Here is a 13,980-nt window from a genome sequence, read left to right as displayed (position 1 = left end):
GTTGGGTTGGGTTTCTCAATGGAAAAATCTGTTTGGGTAACTAAAGCTTAAAACACTGTGCAAACAAAACATAAACCTGCATCTACCAGGGAGAAAACCTGACAGACTAGCTACTGAAATAACTTTCAGTGCATCTTTCTGGGAAAATGACCACGCACTGCAGCTTTAGTCTTGGGGGAAAGCTGAAGTGTCTTCAAAGTGTAATTATGGAGAAAAGTGAAAACCTCCCAGCATTCCGTAATTCAAAGGGTCAGAGGTGGGAGGAGGAGTTGGGACCAGATAGTTTGCTACTTTGTTCACAGCATGAGAACAGAGGAAGTGAAATGCAGGCAGGGTTTGATGTCCAGAAAGTGCTGGCAGGGAAGAAACGGAGAATCATTTGTCCAAAACAGCCTCTTGGCTCCCTCCCCCCAACCAGTAGCTTGAAATTGACCTGTCGTCCCCCCACCCCCAGCGTGGTGTTAGCTCCTCCACACACATGCTCCCAGTGAGAGCGGCAACAGTCATCACTATTCAAAGAATAAACCTGTAATTGAACGGTAGTCTGACCAACCTGAGCAAACATCCCTGTTGGTGGTGTTGCCACTGCTAACTTCCTGGTCCCCACGTCTCCAGGAGGTCAGCCGCTCCACTGATAAACAGAAAGAAACTTTGTTACAAGAGGCCACCTGGCCAGCAAGAGCACGTTCTTGGTAACTAACACCCCCCCACCCCCCACCCCCACCCCCACCCCCACCCCCTGCTTTCACAAAAGGCGAAACTTTACCTGGGACTTTGATTTGCGGCATCTTTAAAGCATTTGTAGTCCTAGGTGGGAGTTGGAGGAGGGCAAGCCCTGGCGGGTGGTGGGAGGAGGGGGGAGGGGAAGAGGGAGGGGTAGAGGCGGGGGGGGGGGGGGGGGGGGGGGGTGTTGTCTATGAGTGGAATTGGGAGGTTCTGGAAAATTGCCATGCCCCAGGCTCAGGAGAGCCAAACCTGGTCCCCAAACTCCCCAGGTGACCTCCAAGGGGGAGGTAAGAGGGTGGGAACAGAGCAGTGGCCTGGGAGTTGGGAGAGCTGTGAGCTGTGTGACACAAGAGAAGTCACCTAACCACTCTGGCCTCACTGTCAAATGAGAGTAGTGGACTCAGACCTAGTCTAAGTGCCACGCTGGTGTGTAACAACAGATCACGTAACTCACATGCTTGTTGGCCGTAAGTGCATTCAAAACATCATTTAGGGGCTTCCCTGGTGGCGCAGTGGTTGAGAGTCCGCCTGCTGATGCGGGGGACACGGGTTCGTGCCCCGGTCCGGGAAGATACCACATGCCGCGGAGCGGCTGGGCCTGTGAGCCATGGCCGCTGAGCCTGTGCCTCCGGAGCCTGTGCTCCGCAATGGGAGAGGCCACAACAGTGAGAGGCCCGCCTACGGCAAAAAAAAAAAAAAACATCATTTAGTGAAGCCAGCCCTCACCCTTGTAGCTTTAAAGGGGTCATGTTAACCCCACTGGCCTCATCTCATTTAACAAGGGTTTATGGAATACCTGCTACATACGAACCTTGTGCTAGACTTTGCAAGTGATTAAAAAGGTGAAAATAACCTGTCCTCTCTGGTCCAGGAGTTCACAAAGGTGTGAGAGAGGACAGACTGTGATAAGGCCAAAGTAGAAGTATAAACCCAGGCCCCAGCAGTGAAAGTGCCGAGTCCTAACCACTGGACTGCCAGGGAATATCCTTAGAAAAGTTTTACACTTTAATCGCCTAAGAGGTATGAATTCTACAAACTAACAAAAAACATCATTTGAAAACGTAATAATTTAAATTTCTTTTACCTATGTGAATTTTGAATAACAATTTTTTCATTTTAGTTTTGTATCAGGAAATATTTATCATCTTCAATGGACAGAGACAAACATTAAAATAAAAATTTATTCAAAATTCATAAAAATAAGGTGAAAGAAATTTAAATAAAACTTTCAAATGATGTTCTTTTTAAGTCCGTAGCATTTATACTTATGAAGTTATTAAAGCTTAAAAACATACTACCTGGTTTCTACCTGAACTTTCAGTACACTCTATATACGTATTTATAATAACTGAAATGAAATTTGAACGAAACAATACTTACCCATGTTACATGTGATGTAATGGCAGTTGGTATTTTCTTTTTTGTTCTAGTCTAGTCTAATCTTTTTCTTTTTTTAATACATTTATTTATTTTTTTAATTTTTTTACTTTTGGCTGCGTAGGGTCTTCGTTGCAACGCCCAGGCTTTGCAGCGAGCGGGGGCTACTCTTCGTTGCAGTGCACAGGCTTCTCATTGTGGTGGCTTCTGTTGCAGAGCATGGGCTCTAGGCGTGTGGGCTTCAGTAGTTCTGGCCCGCAGGCTCAGTAGTTGTGGCTCACGGGCTCTAGAGCACAGGCTCAGTAGTTGTGACACACAGGCCTAGTTGCTCCATGGCATGTGGGATCTTCCCAGACCAGGGCTTAAACCCATGACCCCTGCATTGGCAGGCGGATTCTTAACCACTGCGCCACTGGGGGAGCCCTAGTCTGATCTTTTAAAGAATTTTTTTTTTCATGCTGACTTGCAACACTTTAAATTTATTTAACAATCCTATAATGAGTTGCAATCAACAGTTTGATAGACCATGCACTGGGTGAAGCCTTAGTTCCCTTATACCAGGGACAGAAGGTAAATTTGTGTTCTGACTGGTGAGGCCAGGAAAACAGGTCCAATTTGTTCAGCCTAGGAAGTCTTCCTAGAATAAGAGGATTTCTGGCGTCATCTCACTACTAAAACCGAGATGGTCTGATGTGTTGCAATCCCAAGGGTGGTTGGAGGAAAAAGAGTTGGGAATGAACACCCAGCAGCAGCAGGTGGGGAATGAGTGGGTGAGGACCAATGGGCATACTTGCCAGTGGACCTGGTGGCCAGCCTGAAGGTGAGGGAGCTACACTGCAGGGAGGACCATGTGAAGCCCTGCTCTTGACAAAGGACTGTGTACAATAGGGGCTGTTTCTTCCCCAAGGCTGGTGACCTCCCCGATCTTGCCAGCCACACTTCTGGGAATCGTCTCTTACGCAGAGAGCAGGAATCCTTAAACCCAAAGTCTTCTGACTTCCATCGGAATCAGATTATGCGTCCATTCTAAGGGACTCTCCCATCTCTTGCATGCTGAGCAAACAAACCAGAGACCGAGTCCCTTACTGCCAAGGCTAATCACAGGTGTCTTGTTTCATTTTAGGATTTGGTTAGTACCTTGAGGAGCTGCAGGCACCAGAGAGAAAGACTTAGACAACCGGGTTGGATCGAGAGAGCAGATGCCCGGGAAGCGCTCAACTTAACCCCAAGTCTCTCTCCAGGAGGGAAAAAAAGGAACAAAGGGAAACCACACTGCAAGGGACTACAAGGCAATGCCAGGATGAGGGAGTTGGAGTGACCTGGGTGATTCTGTGTGAGTCAGTCAGGGAGGCCTTCCTGGAAGAGGTGAGTCTTAAGCACTTGGCAACAGCTGGTAACTAAGCTTTACAGGCATACCTCGTTTTATTGTGCTTTGCTTTATTTTGCTTCACAGATACTGCAGGGTTTTTTTGTAAATTGAAGGTTTGTGGCAACCCTGTGTTGAGCAAGTCTGTCATTGCCATTTTCCCAACAGCGTTATTTTTTAATTAAGGTTTTTTCCTTTTTCTTTGACGTAATGCTATTGCACACTTAATAGACTACAGTATAGTATAAACATAACCATTACATGTACTGGGAAATCAGAAAATTGTGTGACTCACTTTCTTGCAGTGGTCTGAAACTGAACCCACAATATCTCCGAGATATGCCTGTACCACACCTTTGTTTCTAACTGTGCTCCCTCTTTCTTGCTGGAGTGGAAGGTAGACAAAGTATCAGGGAAGATGCAGCCTGCAGCATGGTTCAACAGTGTCATGGCGAACACTTCCCCATTCTGCGGCCCTCAGTCTTTGCTTAGCTGGGGCAGTTGCAGAACTGGTAAGGTGTCAGTGTCGGGCAGAACCCTTTGTGCCGGCCCAGCAACCCCTGGGACAGGACACCACCTCTACGCTGAATCTCCATTTCCCCCTTGAAGCCTTCTTCAAGCCCACAGGGAACTCTACCGTTGTCAACTTGTCTGTGCTATTCTTCAGTTCTAATTTTATTGATTTTTGAATAGGTAATGTAGTCAGGGTTCAAAGTGCAAAAGGGTATTCAGTGAAAGATCTTTTTCCTACCCCTGTTCCCTCCCTGGACGGGTGCCACCTGAACCCGGTGCTACCGGTTCTTGTTCTCTAACTAGATTTTAAAATCCCATGGGGAGAGGGATGGTCTCACACCTCTCTCTGTCCGTCTGTGTCCCAGCTGGGATGAATTGTCCCACCCCATCACCCAAGGGAGTTTTCCTAACACCATATCTTCCCTCCTCATCTGTATTGCTGCTATCATGGGTCAGACCCCCAAGCTCCTCTTAACTGGCCCTCCAGCTGCCAGTTAGGTCCATCTCCTGGACACGCTCCACCAGCTGTCCTACTACACTTCCTGTAATGCTGGGCTCCCACTAATCCTTTACCGCTCCCCATACCTCAGGTCAAGGGCAAACTCCTTGCCACAATGGCTTGGTTTTAGCCACCGCTCCAGACCCATCATTTGCTACTCCCATCAGGCTTCACACTCCCACCAAACCAAACTACTTGGAATTCTCTGATGGGCCACACTGTCTCCTGCCTCTAGGGCTTTCTGTGTGCTGTTCCCTCTGCCTGAAATGTGCTCGCCTCACTGGCCAACCCCTACTTGTGTGTTAGTGCTTAGCCCAAGCTTCTCCCCTGAGGGGCTTCACAAACATCCCCCGCCCCCACGGGCTGACATGACCTCATCCTCTCTCCTTCAGCCCCCGAGGGTGCCTCTCTCATGCTGTCTTCTCACTGGGTGATCTCTGTTTAAAATTTGACTGCCCCAGTTGACCATACGCTCCTTGAAGGCTGGGCTTGCGCATCTCTGTATCTCCTCCATCTGACAGAGCACCTGGCATGAAGCAGGAGCTCAGTCAATACCGGCACAATGAACAAATCTCTTCTGTCTCCCAGACAACGCCTAATATAAAATAGACACTCAAAGAGATTTGATTTGATTTGATCTTTGCTGCTGCTTCTGCTGCTGCATCTGACGTTTTAAAAGAAAATGACCTGTCTCCCTCCCACCCAAAGTGACCCCGTTCCCCCTTGATATCATGACAGCCACGTGTGCCCCAAGTGGATCCAAGTGACTCCGAACACCAGGCTTCTCCATAGGCAGCAGCTTGTATGTTTAAATAACAGCGCAGCTCAGCTGGAGTTACTTTTAAGTACGACAGAGTAAGGAGTGTGGCTTTGGCCAAGGACCAGGTGTTTAAGGATAATTCCTGGGAAACTGAGCAGGGATTTATTAATGATAATAATAGAACTAATTGAAGGCTGAGTCTGTGCCAGACGCTCTGCCGAGTACTTTACATACATTATTTCTGATTTAATCCTTCCCACCACCTTGTGGGTTAGGTATTAGTTACCCCCACTTTACAGATGAGGAAGTTGAGGCTGATAGAAACTAACACTTTTAGAGCACTTACTGGGTGCAGAGACTGCTAAGCTTTTTCCATGAATTATTTCATTGAACTTAGTGCTTACAACAAACAACCCTAGGAAGTAGGTTGTTATTATTAGAAGCGGCAGATCCAGAATTTGTGCCCAGGTTTGTTGCCACCAATGTCTAGTCCTTAACCCCTGAGCCTTATACCTGCAGAGCTGTGTACAGAAAGTTTTACAATCACTCTTCCTCTGAGGTCTGGGACCACGTACGTGGGGGTACATGCTGGAAGCCATGTTCCTGCCAGAAGATGCTATCATTAGAATCTTAGATTTTTAAAAAGATTTTTTTAATTAAATATGAGCAGATACAGAAGAATATTTATAAAATATGTGTAGGGTACAAAGAAGAGCAGTGCCACCAGCAACCACCATACACTGTTTTTTTTTTTAATATTTATTTAAGCTGCTCAGGGTCTTAGTTGAGGCACTCGGGATCTTTTTTAGTCGCAGCATGCAGGAACTTGTTTAGTTGCGGCATGAGGGATCTTTAGTTACGGATGCAGACTTCTTAGTTGCCGCAGGTATGCGGGATCTAGTTCCCTGACCAGCGATCAAACCTGGGCCCCCTACATTGGGAGCGAGGAGTCTTACCCACTGGATCACCAGGGAAGTCCCACCACCATCCACTTTAAAAAAAAATCACTTCACTTTGAAGTCCCCTGTATGCCTTTATTCCCATATCTTTCCTCCCTCTTCAGAAACTTCGGTTTCACTGTTTCTTTAGTTTTCTTTATATGTAGCTCTACCACATATTCCTTTTTTTTTTTTTTTTTTGGCCAGTCCTCTCGGCTTGCGGGAATCGTTAGTTCCCCGACTAGGAATTGAACCTGGGCCCATGGCAGTGAAATCGCGGAGTCCTAACCACTGGACCACCAGGGAAGTCCCACACATATTCATTTTTGTATTCATAAAACATGTGTTGCTTAGTTTTATGTGTTTTTAAATTTTCTATAAATGGAATCATACTGGATGTATCTTTTTTTTTTTAACATCTTTATTGGAGTATAACTGCTTTACAATGGTGTGTTAGTTTCTGCTGCGTAACAAAGTGAATCAGCTATACATATACATATATCCCCATATCCCCTCCCTCTTGCATCTCCCTCCCATCCTCCCTATCCCACCCCTCTAGGTGGTCACAAAGCACTGAGCTGATCTCCCTGTGCTATGCGGCTGCTTCCCACTAGCTATCTATTTTACATTTGGTAGTGTATATATGTGCATGCCACTCTCTCACTTCTTCCCAGCTTACCCTTCCCCCTCCCCGTGTCCTCAAGTCCATTCTCTACATCTGCATCTTTATTTCTGGCCTGCCCCTAGGTTCTTCAGAACCTTTTTTATTTGTTTGTTTAGATTCCATATACATGTGTTAGCGTACGGTATTTGTTTTTCTCTTTCTGACTTGCTTCACTCTGTATGACAGACTCTAGGTCCACCCACCTCACTACAAATAACTCAATTTCGTTTCTTTTTATGGCCGAGTAGTATTCCATTGTATAAATGTGCCACATCTTCTTTATCCATTCATCTGTCGATGGACACTTAGGTTGCTTCCATGTCCTGGCTGTTGTAAATAGTGCTGCAAAAAATATGGAACATTTCACGAATTTGCGTGTCATCCTTGCGCAGGGGCCATGCTAATCTTCTCTGTATCGTTCCAATTTTAGTCTATGTGCTGCCGAACAGAGCACTGGATGTATCTTTCTGCGATGTGATTTTTTTCACTCAACATTGCATCCAAGTTGTGGCATGTAGAAGTGGCTCATTCTTTGTCACTGCTGTGCAGTCCTCTGTGCCATGGATATTTCACGCTATTTATTCATTATAATGCTGACAGACATTTGGATTGTTTCTGATTTTTGCCTTTTTCGTCAGTGCTGCTAGAAACGTTCTTGTGCATGCCTCCTGGCATACATGCGCCAGAGTTTATCTGGGATATAAAACCAGGAGAGGAATTGTGGGGTCATAGGGTATGTACGTTTTAAATTTTTCTAGAGAATGCCAAATTGTTTCTCAAAGTGGTTAAGTTGATTAAATCTCTTTATGTAGAGTTTCAGTGTTCCAATTACTCTAGATCCATGAATGTCAGAATCTTAGGGCAGAAAAGAAACAGAGTCCATTTTCCTCATTTTTTGGATGGAGGAAATTTAGGTGCAGGAAAGTGATGTGACTGGGCTAAGGTGATGTCACCATTCAGCTGCAGAACCTGGACGCGAACCCTGACTCCCCCGACTCCCTCCCCACCACTGCCTTGGGTCATTTCTCTCTCTCATCCCCCCCTTCTCAGGCCGAGGCCCCAGGGTGTGGCCACCACAACCCATCAGGCTATTTACAGGGCCGGGCCAGCGCTTGGAGCTGACCCAGCCAGGGTTTCCACTGGTTCCAGAGGATGAGGCTGCTCCGCAGACGCCACATGGCCATGCGCCTGGCCATGGTGGGCAGCGCCTTCGTGCTCTTCCTCTTCATCCTGCAGAGGGATGTAAGCAGCAGGGAGCAGGCCACAGAGAAACCATGGCTGAAATCCTTGGTGAGCCAGAAGGATCATGTCCTGGACCTCATGCTGGGGGCCGTGCACAACCTTAGGGATTCGATGCCCAAGTTCCAGATCAGGGCTCCGGAGCCCCAGCAGACACTGGCCTCCACAAACCGGACCTGCCTCCCCGAGTTCTATGCCCCAGCTGAGCTGAAGCCCTTCTGGGAACGGCCACCACAGGACCCCAATGGCCCTGGGGCAGATGGGAAAGCATTTCAGAAGAAACAGTGGACGCCCCAGGAGACCCAGGAAAAGAAAGAGGGCTATAAGAAGCACTGCTTCAATGCCTTTGCCAGCGACCGCATCTCCCTGCAGAGGGCCCTGGGCCCGGACACCCGACCCCCTGAGTAAGTAGCACCGTGTCCTGGGGTGAGGCCAGGGCTCTGCCAAAGGCGTGGCTGGTATGGCCATGGCCACGGGCTGAGTACCAGGTAAAGGGCTGACAGGGATTTTTGAGTATGGGCAAGGATTTCCTCTAAGCCTTCACTTTTCCTAATCAATTGCCCTTATCCCAGGGCACAAAAGATTTTGTATCTTTTGATACAAAAAGATTTTGTATCCTCACGTCAAAGATTTTGTGTGGGGTTCATATTATGGTCAGGCCAGAGGCTCAGGGAGACCTGTGAGAGTGAAACACAATTGTGAAGGTGACAGGGTACAGAAAAAGGACCTCTGTCCAGGCTGGGACCAGACGTGGTCTAGGGGTGACTGGGAAGGCCTGACTGCAGGCCACATATTCGGTGGCCTTGCCCCATGCTGAGGCCTGCCCCAGAGACTGCAGGACTCCGCTGCTGAGCTCTTGGCAAAGGGCATTTCCCAACAGCAGCCCTGGTGGTCAGGATTATCCCCACACCTCCTGGTTTCTTTCAGTGAAGACTCACAGGGCCAAGAATTCATTCCAATCTTTATTTGAAGCTGTTTGTACTTTCAATCCCAGGCAATGAACCAGTTCTTAGATCTTTGAGCCGTAGCCACTTCAGTCTGTGTTCATACTGTCCTCACATCAAAGATTTTGTGTCTTTCTCATGTACACTTTGTCATTCCCAACTCAAGAGTAATACCCTTTTTGGCCTTTTCTCACATGGCAGTTCCCGTCCTCGAGTTCATGATTCTTTAGGACTTTGAACCTGGGGTTCCTCAGACTAGGACCTAGTATTGGAGGCCTAGAACATGGAACCACCCCAAGTTATTAGGGCTCCTAGCAAGGAAGGGCAGTGGGTGTGAGGGCAGCCAGTGGAGGAAGTCTGGGAGTCTCCTCTGGAAGGCTGCTGAGAAATCTCTCTGATCAGCAGAGGGGGTTAAGAAAGGGCATCAAGGGAATTTCCTGGTGGCGCAGTGGTTAAGACTCCATGCTCCCAATGCAGGGGGCCTGGGTTTGATCCCTGGTCAGGGAACTAGATCCCACATGCATGCCACAACTAAGAGTTCGCATGCCACAACTAAGGAGCCCACCTGCTGCAACCAAGGAGCCCATGTGCCACAACTAGGAGCCCACAAGCCGCAGCTAAGACCTGTCGCAACAAAATAAATGAATAAAATAAATATATAGTTTTTAAAACTATAATGATTAAAAAAAAAAAACGTCATTAGGCCGCATGACTCCTTGAGATCCAGCATTCACACATTCCTGCCCCCAGCCGAGATGGCGTGTCAGAGAGGGTGGCAGTGTGGCCAAGTGCCACAGAGTGGCTGGAGTGGATGAGGATAGAGAAAAGGTCACAGGAAATTGTTTGTGATAATAGTATCAGATTCCAGGGAATTCATGAGGAAATGGATTAGAGAGAAACTGTACATTGTAAAGAGAAAAGCCTTTTCCTCTTATTGAGTATGGAAATTGTAGTCACTTTTCTCAGATGTCAGAGTTGCCTTTTATTACTTCCTCTCTGGGACCTCTGGATTGGATTACACTTTATGCAGTACACATATCACTGAGGAAGAGAGAGTCAGCCCTGGGAACTCCTAGAGCAGATGAGAGAAGTGAGGGGGATGCCCTCGGCATCACCGCTGGGGCACCGAGCCAGATCTGGGGAAGACAGGTTTTGGAGTGGGTTGGTTAGGACCTGTGCAGAGGCTCAGAGTAGGTGGCAAATGGTGGGGAAGCTGGAAACAGGGAGCAGCTATTCCCAGCTCCAATGGGGAATGGAGGCTGGGGGATCCAAGGAGCAAAGGATGGTTATAGGAATCTGTGGACCGAGCCCTCCCTGCCCCCAGAACTCCCAGGGACCTGGAGAGCTGTATCTACACGTTCATCCTTGCAGATGTGTCAACCAGAAGTTCCGGCGCTGCCCCCCACTGCCTGCCACCAGCGTCATCATTGTGTTCCACAACGAGGCCTGGTCCACGCTGCTGCGGACGGTGTACAGTGTCCTGCACACCACCCCAGCCGTCCTGCTGAAGGAGATCATTCTGGTGGATGATGCCAGCACAGAAGGTGAGGCTAGGGGGCCCCCCAAGGAGAGGCCTGGGGTCTCCCCTGGTATTCTGTGAAAGAGGGCAGGTGCTCCTGAGGGAACAGGCACTGCCTCATGGCCTGTTGTCTGGCATCACAGCTCATCATAGAGGCTGGGAGCAGGAAGAAGGCAGGTGGGGGCCAGGGGGCAGGTAGACCGCATTTCTAGAGCCCAAGCTTCATTCACATTTTACCCCCAAAGCTCCAAAAGCTTAGCAGTTCTGGCTTCAAGGACTCCCTTAGAGCTACCAAGCCCAACCCCAAGTTAGAAATGCCAGGAGCGGTCAGGGCAGGGCAGAGGGTGGGGACGGCCTTCCCTCTGTTTCCTACCTGCCGGACCATTCCCTTGCTCTTGAAGATTCCACCTCAGAAGCCCTTTGCTATAGTTGGTAATAGACAAGTGAGATTGCTTGCCAAACTTCCACCATTCAAAGCAATTCCAGAAACATCTACGGAGTACTTTGTGCCTGGCACTGACTTAGGCATAGGGGATAGTATGACAAATGACAGATGAGGGACTTCCCTGGCGGTCCAGTGGGTAAGACTCCACGCTTCCAATGCAGGGGGCCCAGGTTCGATCCCTGGTCGGGGAACTAAGATCCCACGTGCCATGTGGCCAAAAGAAAAGACAAATGACAAATGAGACATCTTGCCCTGAGTAGGCTAACAGCTCCCGTAGTCAGATGACTGCTAACAGCACCAACCACAATGGTGTGGCCTGTAACACACCCCAACGGACGTGAAAGGGCATGGACTTGAGAGTCTGACACCCAGGAACTCAAGTCCCAGCTCTGACTCTTCCTAGCTCTGTGACCTTGGGCGAGACACTTAGCCTCTCTGAACCTCAGTCCCCTCCTCTAAAAATGAAGACAGGGGTGGCCGAGGGCTCAGAGATAGATGGTAAATTAGATCATTCATGCGCTACAGGGTACTTAGTCTTGAGTAAGAGCTCCGTGTGCATTAGTTTCATTTTATTCTTTGTATGGGAGCAAGGCGCTATGGGAGGTGTTATTTCTGTGTGGCATGGCTGGGGCCGTCCACCATGGAGGCCAGATTAGAGCGGCTCCTGAAAGCCCGAGTGTTTAGGGAGAGAAGAGGTGTTGAAGGGCAGTCCCGGAAGAGAGAACTTCCGGAAAAAAACATCAGTGTGTTTGTGCTGTGGAAAATGACACTAAAAAGATGTTGAATGAAATCCATGCCGTGCTAAAAGTATTTATTTGGGGGGGAAAATAAAACGAGGTATCATTGAAGGTGCTTAAGCTGGAGGGTGACCTTATCTCAGAAGGATGGCAGCTTTGGGGAGGGTAATTGTCAGGAAGAGAGGAAGAGGACCCCGAGTCCAGAGAGGAAGTTCATAAATCACTTGAGCATGGGATGCCGGGGCCAGAACTAGGAAAGGGACTGCGGGACCCATGCATCGGTGGACTGGGGTCCTCCAGGAGCTGAGCCCTCCTCCCAGGTGGCACATGGGGGCTGGGGCTCTCCCGGGTTGGCTTCCTGTGCCCATGCTCCCGTATCGAGGGCAGGAACTGTGCGGCCCCTCCAGTGGAGCTGCTGACGCCCCCTCCTCTCCCCCAGCCCCCTCCTGCCCTCTGGGTAAGAGGACTAGGGCCGCGGAGGGCAGTGCGAGGAGAAGCTGAGCATGGGCACTGTTGCGTCCATTTGTTCAGGGAGCTCACATTTCCCCGGGAAGGACAGACACCTAGCAGCACTTACAAAACAAAAGCAGACAAGTACAGGGATGCAGCGAAAGGGTCTGGTAGATAAGGAGCAGAGAGATTAGCTTCTGGAAAGGGAGGGCAGGGAGTTTGGCGGAGAGGGTTGGGGCTTGAGAATGGCCTCCGGGCAGTCTCAGTAGCAGTTTGTAAGGAGTGGAAACCAGTGTATCAGCTGCCCTTCCTCTCAAACTGGGCTCTCTCATCACCCTTCTCCCCACAACCTTGAGCAGCCCATCCCTCAGAAGCTTCTTCCCTTGAATCCCACGTGGTGGAAGTTCTAAACAGTTTCAACTTGTCACTCAGAATTGTGTACATCCCTAAGGCACAGTTGGGCAGTTCCTCTGACCAGGCCAGCCAGTGACTTAGTGCCAGGCTGCCACGGACAGCTTTGAAAGGGCAGGGTGGCCTGTGCCTAGTAGGATGGGCTTGGCAAAGAGCCTGCCCCTCTCGGGCCACCCGACCTGTTCCGGTTCCTTCTGGTGGCCTCTCCCTTGTTGCCCTGGACTCTCTCATACTGTCAACTCCAGCATCTCGGAATCACCTGCCTGAAAAACCGAAACCAGCCATTCTTAGTTTCCTGGGTCCTGGCCTCCTTTGACAACCTGTTAAAACCTATGCCCCTCTCTCTAGAACAGTGCACAACTGCCCCAAGTGTGCACAGACCCACATTTGTGCCTGTAATTCCAGGGAATTTGTGGACCCCGGGATAAACCACCCTACCTTGAGGGCTTTGGGACTCTAGAGGTACTTTCAGCAATGTTCAGTTCGGCAAAGAAAGAAAAAACCCTCAGATCTGTGGTCAGACATCTCTGCAGTCCATGTTTGACCATTTGATCAGATCACCTGGCTCTCATTATACACACACACACACAATGGCTGTGTCTCTGCTGAAATTCAATGTCTTTGCTCTCTGTTCTCCTATCCAGGTGCCCGGCAGCACGGTTTGACCACAAGTGTACGGGCATTTGATACTGGGGGGCGGGTATCAGAAAGAGGCCCTGTGCCAGGCTGGGGAACTTTTTCTTTCCCACTTCACAGTCCGTCCCCAGGCACAGACTTCCCTCCTGCATGGCTAGGTCAGCAGCCGAGGGCCACTCTTGGTCTGGCACATTCCACAAGCTCCTAAAACCTGTCCCCCCCCCCCCCCCGCAAGCCTGTCAGTCTACCACGCCCCAGACACGGCAACCCCTTGTCCAAAGCCCTTCCCTGCCCTTGGCAGGGAGGCTGAGTAGGAGAACATACGCCTCCCTCCTGTGGGAATTCGCTAGATGGTTGGGAGGAAATCAGACACTTACCAAGGACCCAGAGAGCCGAGATATGAATAGGATCCTCTGTGAGCAAGTTCCCCAAGGAGAGAGAAGGAGTGGGGAGATGGGGTTGGCCTGGGAGAGGGGCTGTAGGAAGGGAAGAGGAATCAGCAGGGAGAGGAAAGGAGAGGAGGTGTGTGTTTCCTGAAGTCAGGAAACACACTGTGAGAAACGCAGGGGAGGAGACATTGGGAGCACTTTGGATTAGCCCATGATTTCCCCCACTGCCATCTCCCCTGGCCGGTCAGGACTGAAGTGAGTGGCAGTTCCTCTCGTGGCCCCCTGAACTCCTAAGAGACACCAGTAATGCAAGTTAGGAATTATTCAAAGCCTCCAACTCTAGTTGAATTACAACTTCCAGTGTCTA

The 13,980-nt window shown here is 49.4% G+C and overlaps 1 protein-coding gene and 1 non-coding gene across 4 annotated transcripts in view; one reads left to right on the top strand and one right to left on the bottom strand.

Moving 5' to 3' along the window:
* The window catches only part of GALNT6 (polypeptide N-acetylgalactosaminyltransferase 6), a 35,126-nt gene that overhangs the window by 3,916 nt on the left and 17,230 nt on the right, over positions 1–13,980 (top strand). The window contains exons 2-5 of one of the 3 annotated variants that reach the window (XM_029206652.1): positions 3,227–3,232; positions 3,345–3,468; positions 7,894–8,486; positions 10,398–10,570. In XM_029206652.1, coding sequence (XP_029062485.1) covers positions 7,996–8,486; positions 10,398–10,570 — 664 coding nt within the window. In that variant the 5' untranslated portion in view covers positions 3,227–3,232; positions 3,345–3,468; positions 7,894–7,995. Of the gene's footprint in view, positions 1–3,226; positions 3,469–7,184; positions 7,577–7,893; positions 8,487–10,397; positions 10,571–13,980 lie in introns of those variants that run through there. The other 2 variants (XM_029206651.1, XM_029206653.1) reach the window with 2 other exon arrangements.
* LOC114886275 lies at positions 7,191–7,297 on the bottom strand. The gene has a single exon (XR_003791283.1). It is a non-coding gene; the product is annotated as a U6 spliceosomal RNA (small nuclear RNA).

Source organism: Monodon monoceros, unplaced genomic scaffold, assembly GCF_005190385.1.
Source record: "Monodon monoceros isolate NGI ecotype Baffin Bay Population unplaced genomic scaffold, NGI_Narwhal_1 Super_Scaffold_6, whole genome shotgun sequence".
Taxonomy (NCBI): Eukaryota; Metazoa; Chordata; class Mammalia; order Artiodactyla; family Monodontidae; genus Monodon; species Monodon monoceros.
This window is presented reverse-complemented; position numbering and strand designations above follow the sequence as displayed.